This window comes from Chrysemys picta, chromosome 3, assembly GCF_011386835.1.
Source record: "Chrysemys picta bellii isolate R12L10 chromosome 3, ASM1138683v2, whole genome shotgun sequence".
NCBI classification, from domain to species: domain Eukaryota; kingdom Metazoa; phylum Chordata; order Testudines; family Emydidae; genus Chrysemys; species Chrysemys picta.
In genome coordinates, this window is record NC_088793.1 from 139,471,214 (window position 1) to 139,492,858 (window position 21,645).

At 39.5% G+C, this 21,645-nt stretch overlaps 2 protein-coding genes across 12 annotated transcripts in view; one reads left to right on the forward strand and one right to left on the reverse strand.

The window, feature by feature from the left end:
• Positions 1–21,645, forward strand: part of SDCCAG8 (SHH signaling and ciliogenesis regulator SDCCAG8) — a 208,088-nt gene that overhangs the window by 171,163 nt on the left and 15,280 nt on the right. The gene's annotated exons all lie outside the window — the stretch shown is intronic.
• AKT3 (AKT serine/threonine kinase 3) overlaps positions 1–21,645 on the reverse strand; it is a 303,148-nt gene that overhangs the window by 58,273 nt on the left and 223,230 nt on the right. For 7 of the 10 annotated variants that reach the window (XM_065589151.1, XM_042848392.2, XM_042848393.2 and 4 more), the window contains 3 exons: positions 21,135–21,349; positions 8,581–8,668; positions 597–656 (listed from right to left, as the gene is read on the reverse strand). In XM_065589151.1, the coding sequence (XP_065445223.1) occupies positions 597–656; positions 8,581–8,668; positions 21,135–21,349 (363 nt within the window). Of the gene's footprint in view, positions 1–596; positions 657–8,580; positions 8,669–13,611; positions 13,705–21,134; positions 21,350–21,645 lie in introns of those variants that run through there. The other 3 variants (XM_065589153.1, XM_065589152.1, XM_065589158.1) reach the window with 2 other exon arrangements.

Consider the following 21,645-nt stretch of genomic DNA (forward strand, 5'->3'; position numbering starts at 1 on the left):
ACTTGATATAAAATACTTTGTTGATGTTTTTGGATTCATTCTGATTACACAACCTTACACATTGCCTTTCGCGATCAAGATATTCCACAGCAATTTACAATGCAATAGGAGATGCTCATAATGCAGAGACTGTGTAGAAAAACATGGCAGCCCCATCACCTTGTGTGTGTGTATATAATATCTATATATTCACACACATCAATACAAAAAAAAGCTACCAAAAAGAGAAAATGGGACCTAAAATTGAGATATACAAATACATGTGACACACAGTGCACAGGAATGTCTCTCCATTCCTTTCATATTTTTTCCACTAGCAGTATCATTTATGTAATCATGACTATAAGTATAAATACATTTATGCTTCAGTCATGATTGTATAAAATTATGCACCAGTCTTTTTGATCTATGCAGCCTATTCATGCACACACAACTGTGCCTCAATTCTTTTTTCAAAACACCAAATCAACTTCCTGATCTGCCATCCTATGCACACCTCATAAAAATCTTCCCTTGACTGTTGTAAATAAAATGTTGTGGCTATTTTCAAATCATATCACCCAATTTTAGAGGAAGAACCTCTACAAAAAATTTACCGGCTTCTGTAGAATTCTTGTCAAGAAATGAGGAACCGGCACATGGAGCTTCGGCGCCACCTCCAGAAGAAAATGAGAGAAATGCAGTAAGAAATCCTTTCCTAACAACCCTTCCCATAATGCGGAAGCATAAAAAATGGGTATAAATCATTTACATAAATGTAGACACAGAGGGATATTGTATTATGACTGCACATTTATGGGATTAGAGGCATACTCATTTGCTTGAAACCGACTTTGTAAGTGATGTCACCAGTGCTCAAACTGGACCAGGTCACACCACAGAGTCTTCTTACTTTTTTGAGGCTGCCATCTTATTTTTTCATTTAATCTACACTTTCATTTAAAATCAAAAAAGTAAATCTCCAGTGCTTATAGATGCTAAGAAATCCTTAAACATATGAATCAAGCATAACTGCTGCAGAGATGTCTATCTGAGTTTGTAGAAAGCCTGAAACAACAAATCCAGGAGATGTGAATTGCCCCATTCATCTCAAATGGGTTTTAGCTCAGAAGCTCAATCATGAGGATATAAATGTCCACACTGTTAACTATTACACTCCTGATTACAGCATTTAAGAAAGGACAATCATATTATGAAGATTTCCATAGTCTACTGTGAGTAACATTTTAATTTGGTGCCACAAATGGTGCTTGGGTGATCCCACCACATCTTGCTCCACCCTTCTGACCTGTGAAACCAAAATTCTGGAGGGAAGGAGCTGAGCACAACAAGGGACCCAAGCCTACATCTGAACCAGCAGCTATGGTAGGAACTAACGAGCCAGGTGGCCTTGTCCAGTGGTTGCTGCTCCTCCCTCTGCTCCAGGCTCCCTCAGGCTCAGGCAGACAACACAGCACCAGTTACACTGAGATGACATGTTTCAGCCCTTTCTTCATAACCTAGGAAGACTGGAAATACTTTTTTTAAATTAAAGTTTAGAGTGTGACTTCACCACATGCCTCTGGCAACCAATGTCCAAGGCATGTGTCTACTGTGCCTATGCCTTAACGCAATCCCAGACCATGTGTTCCTTTACCCCACATAGAGGGAATCACACCTGGAGAGCCCAGGAGAACCTGCAAGATCAAATTTTGAACATCTGCACAATCCTTTGTGAATTATATTTCCTTTTGGCATTCAAAGTAGGTGAAACTTAGGATAGTAGCACCCCTTTTTTCCCCTCTCAGCTCAAGATCTGGATGCTACCCATCATTCATGAACAATAAGGGCAAATACAGTATCTCACTGTGTGCAATTATATAAAGAGATTTTATACCAATCTGAGGCTTTTCATGCTTTCTAGATAATGTATTTCCACTGCACGAGTAGTTCAACATAGTAGAAAATATTCCATATAATCCAAAGGTTAATCAATCAAATGATAATCATTATGTCTTGGAAACTCCTAACCACCATTTTAGTTGCTTACAAATGGCTGAAAATATTACGGAGTAGCTGTACTGCACTAACGCTGAAACTACCGAACTAAAAAAATGAAGAAGCTGATTCTGACTTTGCCTCATTAAGGTTACATAAAAAGGAATTTACCCTCAAACTGGTATGAACTGAACATCACATTAAGACCCTGATCATGCACTTATGTATGTGTTTATATCTACGCATAAGAGTAATTCCACTGAAACCAATGGGACTCTACAGATGCTTAAAGTTAAGCAAATACATATTGTTTGCAGGATCAGGGCCAAAACAATTTTCATTTCATACCAATGAAAAATATGATCATACAACACTAATGGTTAAATATATCATTTACCTGAGTCATTCCCAGTGAAGGGTGAATAGCCACACCTCTTAATTCTTTAACACTTCTCCTCAATGTATTATCCAACTGAAATAAATTATGGCCAAAATGTCAAACCTGGACAACTGAAATTTGGCTCCTAAATCCATATTCAGGCACCTAAATAAAAGTTTAGCCTGAATAGCCATGTATTTAGATGCCTACATGCAGATTTAGGAGTCAAACTTCAATAAACAGAGGGCAGCGCCTCAGCTGATATAAACTGTCTTCATTCCAATGGAGTGAAGACAATTTATACCAGCTTAATTTATACTCCAAATTTGAAAATGCTGACCAATATTCATAACATACTGTTTGGGGTTAAATCGTGGATACATGTTTCTACAGCTATATTGACAACTACAAACACACACAGAGATTTTCATTATCTCTATCGTGGTTGTTCTGCAGACTTTCCAAGAGCATCATATAAATATAAGAAGAAACTGAACAATGAAAAACAATATCCGTGTTCATTCATTACGGATGACCATTTATAACCTACTCATAATTACATTTCAGTATGACACTGGTTTTTCCCAATTCCTGACAACAAAATTACTGTACACTCTTGCTCTTTACACATTGATATGAATTACAACATGGGAAGTATAATTTTCACTTTGACCACAGTGTGTATGTTTTTAAAGTATACAATATAACACATAACTTTAAAACATACACACCATTACAGCTCACTAGAAATGTCATCATATGTTGTACCTTAAAAGCTACCATCTTGTTTACTAGACACAGAGTCTTAATACAAGTCAAAGAATGTGTAGTTATAAAAGTCAAGTCTTGGAATATTATTGTAATTTACATTTTAATGCCCAGAAATCACATGTTGGGCCATCCTATCAAATTTTACTGGAAATCTATATCATTGATCCTTTAAAATGGCTACTTTGCAGCATTCAACAGAATAAATCACATGCTGATAATAAATTTAGGTGTGATTTCAGGAGACTGATTTGTAAATTAGTTAAAGCAGACAGAGAAAATCCTAAATCAATTGTGTAAAGAAAATGGGGAGAGTATACCACTAGAAATACTAACATTCACTCTCATTCCATCACAAGTGTGCTCACCCATAACTTTTGAAAATATTTCTCACAACTCACATATGTAGTTGCCATTTACAAAACGGTTTGGACTAACTGATCAATGAAGATTCCAAACAGTTTAGGTATGTGATGTTCTCACACAGATTGGAACTCATTAGCCAAATCATTGTACATAGCAATACACCAATACATTTTAAAAGGGACACTGTCAAAGTTGGTAGTCCCAAAATCTGACCTACCTCTTTGATGTTTTTCCTTACATATGTCTGCAAAGACTGTGTAGTTCTCTTGTGTTCTTTCCAAAACAATTTTTTCAATGCTCCTTTAAAAAGTTAAATAAATGCTAACAGCTCAATACCTATCTGAGCAAACTTTCAATAACAAAACAGTATATGAATGCAATGGAGGGAAAGTGTTTTGGTAAAGAACAAGATTTCACCTTAAAGTTTCCAATGGATTATCATAGTGATATTTTAACATTTTAAAAAATATATTGTCAGTGTGTCCTTTAAAATGTTGGTTTTCCTTTACTGACCATAAAGCTTTTGTTTTGTTTTTTAAACTGTTGATAATAATGGGCAAAAAGCGATTGGAACCTCCATAACTAATTAAAACCAACATCCATAAGAATCCAGAATGCTTTTTGTGGTTTCTTTATGTCATGTAAATTCAGTCAACTGGCATTATTTTGCTAATAAGTAGGTTTTGTGCATATAATTTAAATACCATTGGAAATCCAATGAAAAGATCAGTCTGTTAACCATTTTCTGATCCTTTTACTACTTTGCACAGAAGCAACAAAAAAGAGAATTGAGAAGATCTATTTTGCAATGTTTATGATGATGTTGCAGGCAATTACACTGAAGTATGACTCTCAAACAGGAATTGCCTAAAGAGAGCTGTGGGAATTCTCCCACTCCAACCTCCCTTCCTTAAACCCTGATTCAGCGAAGCCTTTAAGTATGTATTAAGCAATAAGAGTTCAGCACATGCTTAAGTGCTCTCGTGAATCAGGGACCCTGGAACAACATTTGACAATTTAAAAATTAAATTTTCTTCTAGCCTAAATAAAAGTATAAATACTCCAAAAAATGGTCCTAAAGGAGTCAGAGAAAATTCAACATTCAATTATATCTAAAAAGAAGACTAAGATAAGACTTTGTCAACCTATTCAGTTTCTCAGTCTCATACACAGTAAAAAAAAAAAAAAAAAAAATATGCAGTAATCAACTCTATCGGGATTGAGATGATCATAGGAAGTGCCTGGCAAGGTCATTCTCTTTCCTTTGCCTTCAAGATTTTTTTCTGCCCAAAAATAGATACATCGGAACAAAATGTATAACTATTATTCAATTTTCATTTCAGAACGAGGACTTTCTCTGCTCTTGCCTACTTTACAGCACGTTATTATTATTCAGTTAATGTCAACAAACTGATCCAATTAGACAGCAGTATCAGACAGCCAATCGTTCATTTGCATCTGTTGGTCAGCCAGAGCTACTAACTGTGGCAAACAAGGTAGTGTCCTATTGTCGTGAAACATTTATAAACTTTAGGTTAAATAATCTTGTTTCTAGTAACAACAGATTGAAGTTGGGTGAACAAAAAGAGATGCACATTTTCCTAATAAAAATGGCAAGTTAGTTGCACGAGAATGTAGTGCACACATATACAAAAGCACATGCTTTTTTTTTTCCCACTTGCCCAAAAATGAGGAAGCGGTCATACATTTAGGATAAGTCCTTCCAGTACAACCAGTAAGAGAGTGCTGCGGTAAAACAAACACATTTTATATGTTAGGATTCTGTTTTTCCCCTGGCATCATCGTGCCTAACACATCCATCACATGCAGGTATTGTAACTAAGGGGATCCCTCTTTTAATTGTTCAGTTAAGCAATTTTCATTTCTCATATCAGCAGGTTTAATTTCTCAATGCAGTCATGGAAATGGTAAACAATGATTAGGATCACTCCTATTTTAAGACCCTACTGAGGGCCCAATCCAACTCCCAGGGGCAGCGGCAGCTAGCACCCACCACAATGGAAATATTATGGGGTCTGAGCTACGTTTCCACCCTGGCCCCCGCATTTCATTCTTAAGCAAGTTGTTTCATGCACTCAGGCAGGGCGGGAGTGAGACTCAGAGGGGCTGTAGTGGCTGTAGCAGCATCCAAGATCAGGCCTGGGAGCCTCAGCTCCCCTCATTCCCCATGCAGGGCACCACCTCACACTCCCCTTATTACTCCTAACACCTCAATTCCCCCTGCAGGGTACCTACCCTGCTCCCCTTCCTGGCCTTAACACACATGACTTCCCTCACTCTACAAGCAGGGCATCCACCCTGATTTACATAGACACCTGACTTCTTCCCGCTCTCCCTGACTCTCCCCATTTCCCATGCCTAGTTTGGTGCTTCGTACATTTAGGTTTCACTATGCATTTCCACCCACCCAATCCCCATTCAAAGCAAGCTTCTGAAACAAAACACTTGCAGTGATTTCAATGGGTGCAGGATCAGATCCTGATTGAGAAGCACAGTCTCGTTGACTTGCAAGGAACTGAAGCACATGCTTAAAGTTAAGTACATGCACAACTGCGTGTCTGGATCAGGGCCAGAGTACTCAGCGCCATGCAGAATCAAGTCCATTGTCCTTAAATTTGATTTTTCTTTTTTCTTGTTTAGTTGAGAAAGACCCTGGAAGTTAGTTTGGCAGCATTTTTCCCTTGTTTCCCACTCAGAGCACCCCTGTATTTATACCTTTAAATAGTTTGCAACACAAATACTTTTAACTTAAATGTTAAAAAAAACAATTCCTTTGAGGGTCCCCCATATTACAATTTCTCTGGCATATTTTTAACTATACTCTTGCAGGGGCAACCAAAATTTCCCTTAGAAGTGAAGGAGATTTTGTCTTAAATACCTGAGCACATTACATCACTTGATAAATTTATTTGTTCTAATTATCATTCTAAAGGTACTTGCAATATTATGGTTGACTGACAGTAACATCATGGTTAAGGTTCTGTCAGATAACATTTAGATTTAGATATTCTTGTGGCAGCAAATAACTTGCAATCAGCTTTGCGGAAATATGAATTTGTAACATAAAAATGGTAAACAACAAACCAAAACTGCCAAGCCATCACAAAGTAGGGGGAAAAGAGCTCTATGATAGTAACCCATGAAAAGAGACATAGCAAGATACAGTACAGTGTTAGTCTTAATATCACACAGGTTTCTTGTTCAGGTTTTCTTGTTTGCCAAAGAAATACCACACCAATCACAAATTCGAGTTTTCAAATCCTCACATACCAACAAGTGAAAAATATGTCTCAGCAGCACAATCGCCACCCTGCACTTAAGCAGTTTGTCTGAGTTGTCTGGCTGGCCGGGAGAAGAAGGCAATGCTTTCTGGCTTGGGGGAGGAGGGAAGACGTAAATCTGCTGGAAAGAGCAGTCAGCATGGTAAATGACTCACCACATAGGAATGTGGGGTTTAAAAGGTCAGTTGGGCCTGGCCTCTCCCTCTTTACTCAGAATACGCTTCCTTGTGGCAGATGTTCAGTGCAGGTACTCCATAAATTAAGGCTCAAAAGAACAAAAAAATGGCTTAGAAAAGGAATTAAGGAGAGGTGCTTGGTAACTGAGCAAGCCGGGGGCAGTTGGGGGCTCCTATGACTGGTACAGCATGGAGCCAACCCCCCCCATCATTACAGTCCACCTTAACCCCCTCCTACAAGGGGGCGTGATCCGTAAGGTCCCGGCAAGGGAATTGCTGGAGGGATCTGGATAAATAGGGAGGAGCTGTGGAAGACCCCTCCCACCCCGGAATTGGCTGGAATTGGTAAGGTCCCGGCAGTAAATCTGCTGGAGGGACATACATTTTGCACCTGCACTGTACACATTTTTATCCGCCGGGTTAGTCCCAGACATCTGTCAATAATAAAATTGCGGCCTGATTAAACCCATATCTAATGTCTCCTGCCATTCTTTCGGCATAGCCAGACAAACATGGCTTAATTTGAGCAAAAACAAATAGGAAAGACAATGTAACTTATAAAAGATATGACTTATTTGGCAGGTAGATCAGTTGGTAGGGATGCCAAATGATCCTGTCAGAATACCGGAGACCTATAACAATACATAAGTTACCTCAAATACTACAAAAATGTCTGAATCTACACAGTCAGTTTATAAAACAGCTTAAATCAAACTCAGTTTCACTTCTAGAGGGAAAATAAACTAACCATCTTCTTTCTAGAAATCACCTGAGAAATGTCCAGGATCACAGTAACAGGGATAGAATTATACAAAGTGAGCCAAATTACCTCACTAGAGTAAACATGCGCAATGTCATTGACATTAATGGGGTTGTACCACTTACATCATGAGTGATTTTGGCTCAGTATTTTAATACCACACTAGTTTTGTTAGATTCTCTTTTACAACCCATCTCAAAGAAAGGCTTCTGCTGGGTACAAAGACATCAGAAAATGCCTACTTGCTGTGTATCCTTTTCAAGAAGGATTCAGTGTTTAAATGATGACAGTCTTTTTCAAATAAAAAACAGGTACAATTTTTTTTAAATGTCATAATTATAATGGTCCAATTTTGAATACAGTTTCTGTTAACATAATGTGGTCCTAAAAAAGGAAACAACGATACAGAATATAACTACTGACTCCACATAAATATGTATAATTAAATAATACTTCTTTGACGGTGTATGGAGTTGAAAGAAAATGAGAGTCAATTCAGAAACACAGTGTTCACACTTTCTCACGCATCATCACTGACTTTTTTTTCCTCTTCGTTTTTTGGTTAAAGTTATAGGCCAAAAGAAGGGGGGGGGAGGGACTTAAACATTTAAACAATTAAAGGAAAATCTTAAGTGATTCTAGTTTATTTTTGGCACACTTTGGTTTTAGAATATTTCCAAGTTATTAGTAGTATATTAAAACTATAAATAATTAAATTGGCTATTAGTATACTAATAGTATCAAAAAGTGGCAAAGTAATTTATGTATAATTTTAGAAACTAGAAGTTCAGTAATAGTTTCAATTGATTATCGCGCAGAAGCCAGACTATTCCATGCCATATAAAGACCTACCTTTTTATCATATACATCTTGCCAGTTTACTCCAACAAAAAAACTATGTCGCATAATTTCTTTTGCGTCATCTGGGCCTCCACCAAGGCTAAGGAGAGAAAAAAAGATTACACATTATACAAATGTTGTTCCTAAAATGAGACTCATTTATCATAATTGTTGGGAGATTAGCAGTTTGGTCATGAATATTTAGATTCAATTCTGTCCCTTTTCAGTAGGAAATGCTACATTCAGGTGACCACGACAGTAGAGGTGATGATAAAGGTATTTGACACAGTGCTCCATTTGACAGATAGGCTATTTGGTTATTCCCACTGAACTATTCATTACAGTATATGTCAAGCTTCATCCACAAATCACCACAACTCTATAACTGAGCTTACTTTAGTTTTAATGAAAGGCTAAGGAGTCTGACAGTATTGAAAAAAAATATCACTACACAAATTTGCAGGGGAAGTGCCAGGCACCAAAATGAATCAATAACAATTCATGCATTATTTATGTATTTTTATACAGTGCCCATTGCTGTAGCATCAGGATGTTGTAACAATTAACCATTTACGATAAAATAGTCAGAATATGAGATAATTAAGCATAAATTAATACATCATAGCCCGCTGAGGAGATTATTTAAAGGCTGCTCTATATATCCACACCACTCATTGTGACCTGAAGCTTGCCAAACCCAGACTCTGGCAAACCATCAGGAGTGAGTTCCATGGGTAGAGCCCTCAAATAAGAATGCCTAGCCAGTGATCTAAAACAATGAAGTTATGGTAACCACCAACAAAAGCAAACCACCTGATCTGAACTGAGGCAATGGGAGTGTGAAGGGACATGCCCTCACTCTGGCTGAGAGGAGACTAAGGAGCTCTTCTGGGCCTGTTCAACACCAATGAGGTGCACCTGCAAGGTTTGTCCTGCCCGGTGGTGGGGGAGCTTAAAAGGGAAAACCTGCCACAGGAAGGGGCGGTGAACAGGAAGAGAGCTTCCCCACTTCAGAAAGCTGAGACAGGCCCCCAAGAGGGAGATAGCGGGCCTCACTACTCCCAAACTTCATGACCCAGCCTCAAAGCAGTATGCCCCAAGAGGAGGGGCTGGTGGTAGACTCCATTTTAGAGTAAGCCTAAAGGGCTGATCCAGGAAAACTGCCTAATATCCAGGTCACCCTTGCCTCTCCATTTTCGTACAGACTCCTCTCTCACACAAGGGAAGTAAGAGGGGAGCGGACTTTTCTTTTGTTTGTTTCCTTGAAGAACCCCTCCACCCTTGAGCGTCAATCAACAGGGGAGGAAGACATTATAAAGGACCGGAAGCGGGGTCTGGAGAGGACTTAAGGGAGCCGAAGCCCTGCCCCCCACAAATGGTGGAGAATGCAGGCATAACCACATCTGATGCAAGCGGTTAAAAAAAGAAGTAATAGAACTCAGCTGGTCCATGCAAGATGGAACAAGAGTGGTGGCGTAAGTCATTAGCAGAATGCAGCAGCAAGCTGCTCAGCAACAGCATGCCCCAACAGCAATTGCTGCAGCAGCAGATCACTCAGCAGCAAGTTCAGACCACACACCAACAAGAGCTGCTGAGGAAACTGATGGCCCAGCAGCAGGATTTTCAAAAGAAGATGATACAGCAGACAGACCGTGCCAGCCCTATGCCCCCAGGGAATTCCAGCAGGTCATGCGTCCATTAAGGGTGTTCCCTTGTCAGTATCAGTAAAGCTAACCAAGATTGGGCCAGACGATAACCCTGAAGCCTTTCTACTTACATTTGAGAGGGTGGCACTAGCAGCCTAGTGGCCCCTGATCAATGGGATTTGATCCTAGCCCCAGACTTGACAGATCACTGGAAGTGGTCAGGCAGATCGAGCCAGTGAATTATGAGAAAAGATTACCAGGGAGGAGGAAAGAAACCAAGATCTATAATGTAAATCTTCTTAAAGCCTGGAAATTTTGGATGGCACCACTGGTAACTTCCTCTCTGATGAAACCTGAATTATGGCCCCTAAGTACCCAGTAGTCAACAACTGCCAACAGTACTGGGGGGTGAGTGGCTCTCCCCTGCACAAAGGATGCTGCTCCTCAAATCTGATCAAGGCTTTCGCATAATATGTCCACCCACCCAGGGAGAACACACTTGGTCCAACATCATCTAGAGACTACCCCATGCCAGTTGGTCAGGGACAGCCCTAGACCATTGCCACAGAGGATGTGGGACACAGTCTGAGAGGAAGTGAGAGCAATGCTGGAGATGTAGGTAATTGTGGAATCCAAAACTGAATGGAGGAGCCCCATGATTCTTGTTCCCAAACTAGATGGTTCAGTTCAGTTTTGCACTGACTTTAGAAAGGTTAATTCCATCTCAAAATTCTACACCGACCCAATGCCAAGGGTAGATGAGTTACTACAGTAGATGAGATTGGCAAAACACCAAAGCACTATCAACTTAACAAAAGGGTATCGGCAGATCCCTTCATCCCCTTCCTCACAAGAGAAAACACCTCTCTCCATCCCTTTTGCGCACTTCCAATTCAAGACTATGCCTTTTCCATGGAGGCTTTCCCACAGCTTATGAATAGGATCCTCAGCCCCCCCACCATCAATATGCTGCAGCCTACATACACAACATCGCAGTCTATAGTTCTACCTGGGAAGACCACCTCCAGCACTTAAAGGTGGTATTAAAGCCCTAAAGGATGCGGGACTCACAGTGTAAGTTAGCCATAGATGAAGTAACCTATTTGGAGTACAACATAGAAGGCAGCCTTATGAAACAAGCAGTCAACAAGGTACAGGCCTTAACAGCGTGTCCCATTCCCCACGTAAAGAGGGCAAATGGGGAGGGATAGCTCAGTGGTTTGAGCACTGGCCTGCTAAACCCAGGGTTGTGAGTTCAATCCTTGAGGGGGCCACTTGGGGATCTGGGGCAAAATCAGTACTTGGTCCTGCTAGTGAAGGCAGGGGGCTGGACTCAATGACCTTTCAAGGCCCCTTCCAGTTCTAGGAGATGGGATATCTCCATTAATTTCAAATAAGGCATTTTCTCGAGCTGGCAGGATATTACTGGAGGTTTATCTCCAGTTTTGCCTTGATTGTTGCCCTCCTTATGGACCTCATAAAAGGCAACAACACTAAGACAACCCAGTGGGGTGAGAAATGCAAGGATGCTTTTAGCGAACTAAAAACACAACTATGCCGGCTGCCCATGCTCTTCAGTCCTGATTTTTCCTGGAAGTTCACACTGCACACAGATGCTTCGGGCTCAATGCCATACTCTCACATGACTTCAGAAAACACTCAGTCCTATACTTGAGTAGGAAGCTCTTTCCTAGAGAAAAGGCTTACTCAATTATTGAAAAGGAGGCATTAGCGATTAAATAGGTTATGGATTCCCTCAGGTATTACCTGTTGGGTAGCCCCTTATCGCTGGTCACAGATCCTCTATGCTGGATCCACTCCATGAAAGAAACAAACCCATGCATGAAGAAATGGTACCTTGCGCTACAACCATACAGTTTCAGAGTGCAACACTGAGCACAAAAAGACCATGTTAATGCCAATTTCTTTTCATGGGAGATTGGGGATGGAGACATGCCACCCCAGAACGGCCTTTCCGTCTTGAAGGGTAGGGTATGTGAAGGGACATGCCCTCACTCTGGCTGAGAGGGGACTATGGAGTTCTTCTGGGCCTGTTCAACACCAATGAGGCACACCTGCAAGACTTGTTCTGCCCAGAGTAGGGGGAGCTTAAAAGAGAAAACCTGCCACAGGAAAGGGCAGTGAACAGGAAGAAGGCTGCCTTGTCTCAGACAGCAGAGATAGGCCTGCCAAGAGGGAGACAGCAGCAGGGCTCACTGCTCCCAAAGCTGCATGACCCAGCCTCAAAGCAGTCTGTCCCAAGAGGTGGGACTGGAGGTAGACCTCATTTTATACTAAGCCCAAAGGGGTGACCCAGGAAGACTGCCTGATATCCAGGTCACCCTTGCCTCTCTTTTGTTTTCCTACAGACTCCTCTCTCTTGTAAGGGCAGGAGAGGAGAGAGGATTTTTCTTGTTTGTTTGTTTGCTCGAAGGACCCCCCCCTTCTGCGTGCGTGGTGGGGGAAGAGGAGGAGACATTATAAAGGATTGGAAGCAGGGTCTGGAGGGGCATGAGGGAGCCCCTGCCCTCCACAGGGTCACAAGAAAAGTTTTAGGTAATTGGGTCCTAGACCATCAGAAACTTAAAGGACAGTAAGTGATATCTTGATTTTCATCTAAAGGTAAACAGATAGCCAATGCAGACTACAGAAGACCCATGTAATATGCTCATAATGACTCTACTAGGTAAGTTTGCACAAGTTGAAATCCAACTTCTCTTCAAAAGTTCCTCCAAGTGGAGCACATTGATCCTTGCCTGGTCTCCAGACCAGAACACTGCAATGTGGTGAGATTCACATCCGGCCACCACTGCTCTCTGAAGTTCTAGACGTAGTAAAGTATTGGCTCGAATATGACCTCAGGACTGTGGACCATAATGGCAAAGGGCTAGCATACGCTCCAAAAGAGAGGATGCAGAAAGGGAAAGGTAATAAGAATTGTTCATTATTTGTCCCCATGTCCTGAAATATACAGAAATGGTGGCCAAACAGGGGACTTTGGATTATACAGCATACTAACTATAATTTCTTTTTGAGAAAATCAGCTGTCAGTCAGTCAAAGAACAAGCATAATATGTTACGCTCTCTAATTTATGAGTACACAATATTGATATTATCCAGCAACATAGATACAGTAGAACCTCAGAGTTACAAACACGTCGGGAATGGCAGTTGTTCGTAACTCTGAACAAAACGTTATGGTTCGTTCAAAAGTTTACAATTGAACACTGACTTATGCAGCTTTGAAACTTTACTAAGCAGAAGAAAAATGCTGGTTTTAATCATCTTAATTTAAATGACAGAAGCACAAAAACAGTCTCCTTCCCTTGCCAATCTTTTTTTTAATCTTTCCCCCTTATTTTAGTAATTTACATTTAACACACTACTGTACTGTACTTGCTTTTTTTATTTGTGTCTGCTGCTGCTGATTGCGTACTTCTGGTTCCAAATGAGGTGTGTGGTTGACTGGTCAGTTCGTAACTCTCAAGTTCTATTGTAAATCATACCAAAATGAGCTGGATCCATACAACCATTTTTAGTAGTGGTCTGTCTGTGTTTTATACTGACAGCACAGAAGACAAGCAGTTGGAATATACGGTCAAGTGATTGATGTACATGTGTTAGATGGAAAACAGGTGGTTATGTTTCTTTGAGAATTTGAAAATTCAGTCTCTATATTACACACAGGAAGAGACTGCAAGAAACATGAATTAATAAAAATTGCACAGTGAGGCATATAACGAATTGGTGCCTCTTATATCCACTAATACATGAATTCTTCAGCACAGAAAAGTCACACTAAGGCAGTCCTGTCCCACTCCTCTCTGGTCCCTCAGATGAGACAAGAAAAGGTTCTTGAGACATATACTATAGAGCAGAGGCTCTAAAACAGTGGTTTGCTTTCATGCTCAGGGCCTAACCGATTACCATATTCAGAGTTGGGAAGGAATTTCCTCTGGGTCAGATTGGCAGGGATCTTGGGAGCTTTTCACCTACTTCTGCATGGGGCGCAAGTCTCTTGCTAGGATTATCTGGGTATATCTCACTTAATTCCCTGCCACTGAGGGGCCTCAGGCATTAGTGCACCTCGGTCCCTCCAGCTCTTTACCTGTGGCACACAGTATTTTAGTTTGCTAAGGGCTGCAATATTTTGGTCTAATTCTGATTGTTGGGCTTGGTGTGGAGGTGGCTGAGTGGTGTTTAGTGGCCTGTTATATACCAGAGGTCAGATTGGATGATCTGGTAGTCCCTTTTGGCCTTGAACTCTTATAATTCTATAATAAATAAAGATAAGAAAATAACCAAGAATAAAAAGGACAAATGTCAAACCTTAGTAAAGAAGGTGGCATAAACAGGGAGTGTGTTTCATCAGGTGGATTAGACAATAAAATAAAAGCCCAGAGGAGTCTTTCAAACCATCTGTGTTCCTCTTTAAGGCTTGCTATTTCAGTGTGCTCAAAGAACAATTCCCACAAACAAAACAAACTGGTCTTATATTGCCAGAAATTGAAACAGAAAAATTCAAGCCTGGGCCATCACCTTAGCAACTGGGGCGTGGAGTCCTCCTTATTCCAACACATCATTCCCTTTTTGTTTCCCAAGCAATTATTCAGAGTTTCCTGCCTCTCTACTAAGGAACCTGATTGGCTCTGCAGTTACCAGCCTGGCTTCTCAATATCTTTTGTGATCTGTGCAAGGAGAAGCCAAGCTGCAGTTAACTCCCTCCCCGTGTGTCAGTGGCTAGCATCCGCACCCCAAACAAAGTTGGTTGGTAAATATGGCTCTATCATAAATACTGCTATCTGCAAAGAAGAATTACAGGGAACTATTTTTTTCCAACTCTAAAAGTTAATATTTTTGAAAGAACACCATGCTTGGAGATTAAAAAGCATCAGATGTTGCTACACGAACAAATATTGATTTTAGTCCAAGAAGGTATACTCTAAACTGAATTAAATACTTAAATACTACTTTAATTTACTGAATTAAATACTTATTTAAAAATGAGACAAAAATAAGGAGATATCCTCCCAGCTACCATACAGCCTCACTCTGCAATCAATTCAAATTCAACGTATCTATACATAAATGCTATATTTTCATTTTTTCACATCACCAACCACATAAAGGAATCACATTAAAACAACTAAAATCTATGTAGGTATACTTAACACACACAACCTGGAAACAGATTTTATTTTTTTTTAATATTGAGCAGCTTAACCTGGATTAACTACTCCAGGCGGTAATGTTTCTCAAATTTACACAGAAAATACTATGTTACCCAACATGCTACTTGGAATGGAATAAATGCTACCACCACATACATGTCTCAGATCAAAGACACCTTACTATGACCTAGAGTTCATACTACCAAGAGATATAAAGCAGAGATATTTTCACATGTTCCCTCAGACATACTTATCTAAGGTGTTAATGATGAAAAAAGGTTAAAAAAAAAAGTGTGGAGTGAAAAATTTTTTTTTTTTTTTAATCTCCACAGAAAATTCAAGGGTCTTTCTCAAATCTATAGCTTGCCCACATCAGCAACTGGAAGAATGCTTAAGATGATCAAAGTAGCCCTCCATTAACATCTCAGACATAGGCCTCGTATAATTATGACTTTGGTCTAAAGCTATTTATTTGGCTCTACTCTTTTTATTGTATTTGTATCTATTGCTTTCTTCTAGGTAGAACAAGGACTCTCCAATTACCTTCCATGACTGCAATAAGCTAAAACTGTCCCTGGCACTTGGATAACAGAACATTAGTAGTATTTTGCCTGGGCCTTTAGTTTAAAAATTCCTTCTGGTTACTCGGCTGCTGTATCTTTTATAAATCTTTGCACACTAGCTGAAACTTCAGATTTGATTCTGCTTCTTGAATTTCTTTTATTAAATTTAGAAAGGGGTGGGAGCAAATGAGTAAGAATTAATTTAATGTGTGTGTGATAATTTATCAGCAGATAATTGACAAATTAAAATGCAATCATCCTCCAACCCAAACTGGATTTTCTTTTGCTTTAGGCAAGGCTAACAATAGTGTAAACCTATCCACACAAGCCCTAAGAGCTCAAAATAATAACCTCAAGTAGATCCCACATATGGCTATCCTGAGGCAAAATAAATACTTCTGAACTCTAACCTAACTTTTTCTAGGTCAGTCCATTTCTCATTCATATGATTACTATTAACAATAAATTAAATATATTTCCCTTTCCATTCTATTTTTACGCTGCTCAAGTATTAATATAGAGTCTTCCTTTGTGGCTTCTTTTAACTAAATGTACTAACTACAGTTCCAAACCTCTCCGAATAAGACGTGTTCCCCAATCCCTTATCATGTATTTTGTGTTTCTTTAGGGGTACCTACGATTTATCAAAGTTGTATCTTTTATATGCGCACACACATAAAGAGCTCAGAACAGTATACACATGAGCACCACTTTATGGTGAGGCAGATTAATGTTTAAGAATTTTGCACTACCAAGTGCACCCCTCTGTCTTGCACAGAAGCAAGAAAAAAAATCTCTCTTAAAATACATTACCTTTCAAGAGAGATGCCAAATACATCAATTAAATCAGTATAATTTCAGATACCCGATTATTATTACAGTTAGAAAAATTAAGAATTTCAGAAAATATACTGTGTCCTACCCTCACACCCCAAAAAATTCCACTCAGTTCCTTATTACACACTATCTGGCCTGAAATAGTACTGGAAAAGGCAAGGTATCAGACTGCAGTATTTGATAACTGTATCAGCATCAGTAACCAACAGTATGTTCTATTTATTCAAAAGACTAAAGTTAAACAAAATTCAAATCTCATGAACATTTGCTATCGCTAGGGTAGTAGACTAAAGTTTTTCAGTTATTTACATTACACAAGATACCTCATGGATTATGTTTAATTTACCACAGTACTTGGTCTATATTTCTGCTGAAAATATACTATGGGTTTCTTTTATAGGTACTTGGTGTGAAAGCTTTTCCATTACCAAGGACAATCTATATTTTCCTATACCACGGTCTCCAACCAGCAAATCAGAATCTGTAGCCAGGTTCTTTGAATATTAACCTGATTGTGAATAAGTAATATATGATGAAGTATATTTATATTTTATTTAACTTTGCCTTAACTTTAAAAAAAAACCCACTATGGATGAAATCCTGACCCCATTGAAGTAAATGGCAGTTTTGCCACTGCCTTCTATAGAGCCAGGATTTCAGCTTATGTGTACAGTTAGTTTTGGTACTTTGCTATTCCTGCTTATTTTATTAGTGATGATGAAGGTATAATAAAGAAAATAAACACATTATCCAATTATACTACCCATTAGAAGGCTTTTTGCTGGATTCATAATTAGAATTAATTAGAATTAACATTAATTGCTATCTTTGCTATTGTTGATTGATAACATAAGAAAATAAGAACTGCCATACTGGGTCAGACTAATGGTCCATCTAGTCCAGAATCCTGACTTCAACAGTGGCCATTACCAGAGCTTCAGGGGGAGTATACAGAACAGGGCAATTTTGGAGAGATCCAGTCCTGTTTTCCCCTCCCGGATTCTGGCAGTCAGAGGTTTAGGGTTGCCCTGAGCATGGTGTTACATCCCTGACCATCTTGGTTAATAGCCAATGATTGACCTATCCTCCATGAACTCATCCAGTTCTCTACTGAACCCAGTTATACTTTTGGCTATCACAATATTCCATGGCAATGTGTTCCACAAGTTAATTGTACGTTGTGTGAAAAAGTCCTTCCTCTTGTTTTATTAGTTGCCTGTTAATTTCATTGGGAGACCCATGGCTTTTATGTTGTGGGAAAGAGTAAATAACATCTCTCTATTCACTTTTTCCACACTATTCATAATTTGATAGACCTCCATCAGATCCCCCCATCATCTCTTTTCTAAGAAGAACAGCCCTAATCCTCTAGTCTCTCCTCATATGGAAGCTGTTCCACACCCTTGATCATCTTTGTTGCCCTTCTCTGAACTTTTTCCAGCTCTACTATATTCTTTCTGAGATGGGGCCACCAGAACTATATGCAGTATTCAAGGTGTGGGTGCACCATGGATTTATATAGTGGCAGTATGATATTTTCTGTCTTATTTTCTATCCTTTTCCCAATAGTTCCTAATATTCTGTTAGCCCTTTTGACCACTGCTGTGCACTGAAGTTTTCAGAGAACTAGACACAATGACTTCAAGATTTCTTTCTTGAGTGGGAACAGCTAATTAATACATATGTATACATTTATACATAATTTATTATTATACAAGTGAAGTTGGGATTATTTGTTCCAATGTGCATTACATCATACTAATCAATGTTGAATTTCATCTGCTATTTTGTTTCCCAGTCACCCAGTTTTGTGAGATCCCTTTGTAACTCTTCGCAGTCAGCTTTGGACTTAACTATCTTGAATATGGTCATTCCCTTTTCCAGATCATTAATGAATATGCTGACAATGCAGGTTCCAGTACAGATCCTTGAGGGACCGTGCTGATTACCTCTCCGTTGTGAAAACTGATAATTTATTCCTACCCTTTGTTTCCTATAGTTTAACCCGTTAGGATCCATGAGAGGATCTTCCCTGTTATCCCATGACTTGTTTCCTTAAGAGCCTTTTGTGACAGACCTTGTCAAAGGCTTTCTGAAAAATCCAAGTACACTATATTGTACACAATATTGTATATTGTACTAAAGGATCACCTTTATCCACATGACTGTTGACCCCCTCAACAAATTCTAATAGACTGGCTAATAATTTCCAGGATTGCCTCTGGAATCCTCTTTAAAAATTGGTATTACATTAGCTAACTTCCAGTTATTGGGTAGACAGGTTTGTTTCAGCAATAGGTTACATACTACAATTAGTAGTAGTTAGTAGTTCTGCAATTTAGTATTTGAGTTCCTTCAGAACTTTTGGGTGAATACCATCTGGTCCTGGTGACTTATTACTGTTTAATTTATCAATTTGTTCCAAAACTTCATCTTGTTGACACATCAATGTGGGACGGTACTTCAGATGTGTCTCCCAAAAAGAATAGCTCTGATGTGGATAGTTCCCCCACATTCTCTGCAATGACACTGAGGCAAAGAATTCATTTAGCTTCTTTGCAATGGCCTTGTCTTTTTTGAGTGCTCCTTTAGCCCCTTTGTCATCTAGTGGCACCACTGACTGCTTGTTAGACTTCGTGCTTTACAGATATACTTTAAAAAACTCTTACCAATAATTTTTGCATCTTTAGCAAGCTGCTCCTCAAATTCTTTCTTGGCCTATGTTGTTAATACTTTTACACTTAACTTGCCAGAGTTTGTACTCCTCGCTAGGTTTTGACTTCCAAATTTAGAAGGAACCCCTTTTGCCTCTAATGGGCACCATTACTCTGCTGTTTAGCCATAGTGGCATCCTTTTTGTCCTCTTATTGTCTTTTTTGAATTGGGGTATACACTTCGTCTTAGTCTCTATTACGGTGTTTTTAAATACTCCCCATGTTGTTTACGGGAATTTAACCTTTATGATAGCTCCTTTTAATTTCTGTCTAACGAGTCCTCATTTTTGTGTAGTTTCCCTTTTAAAATTAAATGTTACCATGGTGGGCTTTTTTGGTATTTTCACTGCTACAAGGATGCTAAATTTAATTACATTATGGGCCCTACTACCAAGAGGTTCAGCTATAGTTACCTCTTGGACATGGGCTCCACTTAGGACTAAATCAAATATTGCCTCTCCCCTTGTGGGTTGTAGGACTAGCTGCTCCAAAAAGCAGTCATTTATAGTGTCTAGAAATTTTCTCTCTGCATCATGCCAAGGTGACTGGGTAGTCAATATGAGGATAGTTGAAATCACCCATTATTACTGCACTTTCTGCTTTTGTATCCTCTCTAACCTCTCTTAGCATTTCAAAATCGTCACCACTGTGGGCCTCAAGGACCTCTCTCCTACTTTTCATTGTCATTGGTACCTACATGTACCACAAGCACTGGCTCCACCTCAGCACCACCTGTATGTTTATCTAGATGTCTTGTGAAATCAGCTACCTTCACACCCAGCAGACAATTCACCATGCAGTTCTCCCACTCATCACAAACCCAACTATCTATATTTCTAATAATTGAAATCCTCACTACTACTGCCTGTCTATTCCCAGTAACTGGAGTCTCTGCCCCCAGAGGAATATCCTCAGTGTGAAAGGATATCAGGACATGCGCTTAAAGGTGGGTCCCAACAATGCAATTATTTCCCTCCACTCAAGTTTGCTGCTCTCCTGCCCCAAGACTTTTGTCCTCATTAAAAGAACAGGGACGGTCAGACAGGAGGAGGGACCGCTCTACTACGTCCCTAAAGGTCTCCTCTATGCACCTCTCTGTTTCCTTTCGCTCCTCCAGTTCAGCCACTCTGGCCTCAAGAGCCCGTACTCTGTTTCTGAGGGCCATGAGTTGCTTGCACCACACATGCACATATGCCACCTGCCTACGAGGCAGGTAATCATGCATGTTGCACTCAGTGCAATAAACTGGGTAGCCTACACCCTGCTACTGGTCTTCTTGCCTGCATTTTTACCTTTGAGGCATTTTTATTTAGCCTAAATTTATGGTATGTTTGTAAAGTGTACTGTTTTTTCTTTATTCGGTCAGTTGCTTTTCTAGGGGAATTGGTGACTAATTGTTAAATCCTTTGGACTCTTCCCCCTGCAGCCAAACTCTCCTTATCATGGTAGCTCACTCAGTTGTTATGCATTCTCTCTCTCACTCTACCTGCCAGCCTGCCCAGGATAGCATTAGCCTAGACAATTTTTTCTTATTCAGCATCATCAGTTAACACAGATATTACATTAATTTCATTTTTCTAATTTAATGAAGTTAAGATTTAAGATTATATCTCATCAGAGTTCTTTTACACTCACCGTTTATTTGGATCTTTTATCAGGAGACCCGAAAGTAATGACTTTGCATCTGACGAGAGAGTTCGAGGGAATTTTATGTCCTCCATTAGTATTAGTTCAAACAGTTTCTCATGATCCTGGTTGTAGAATGGTAATCTCCCACACATCATTTCATACATGACAACTCCCAGGCCCCACCAGTCCACTGCACGACCATAGTCATTGTCTTCTAATACCTAAAATTAAAAATTAAAAAACCCAAGTATAAATCATATGGAGTTTCAATCCGATCTTTTCAATCAGTTTAGATTTAAGGTTTTCATGTATTAATATATCTTTCAACCTCGTCATGCTGTAATATGGGGCACAGATTCCCAAAACATTGGATGCAGAGACACTGACCCTACAGAGTTTATTGCTTATTACAAAATTGAGCCCAACTAGTGCTGGTTGAAATTCTATTCATGATAAACGGTGCTGTGACAGCACAATTGTTATTTATATAAATGTCTGAGACAAACAGAACAGAGAA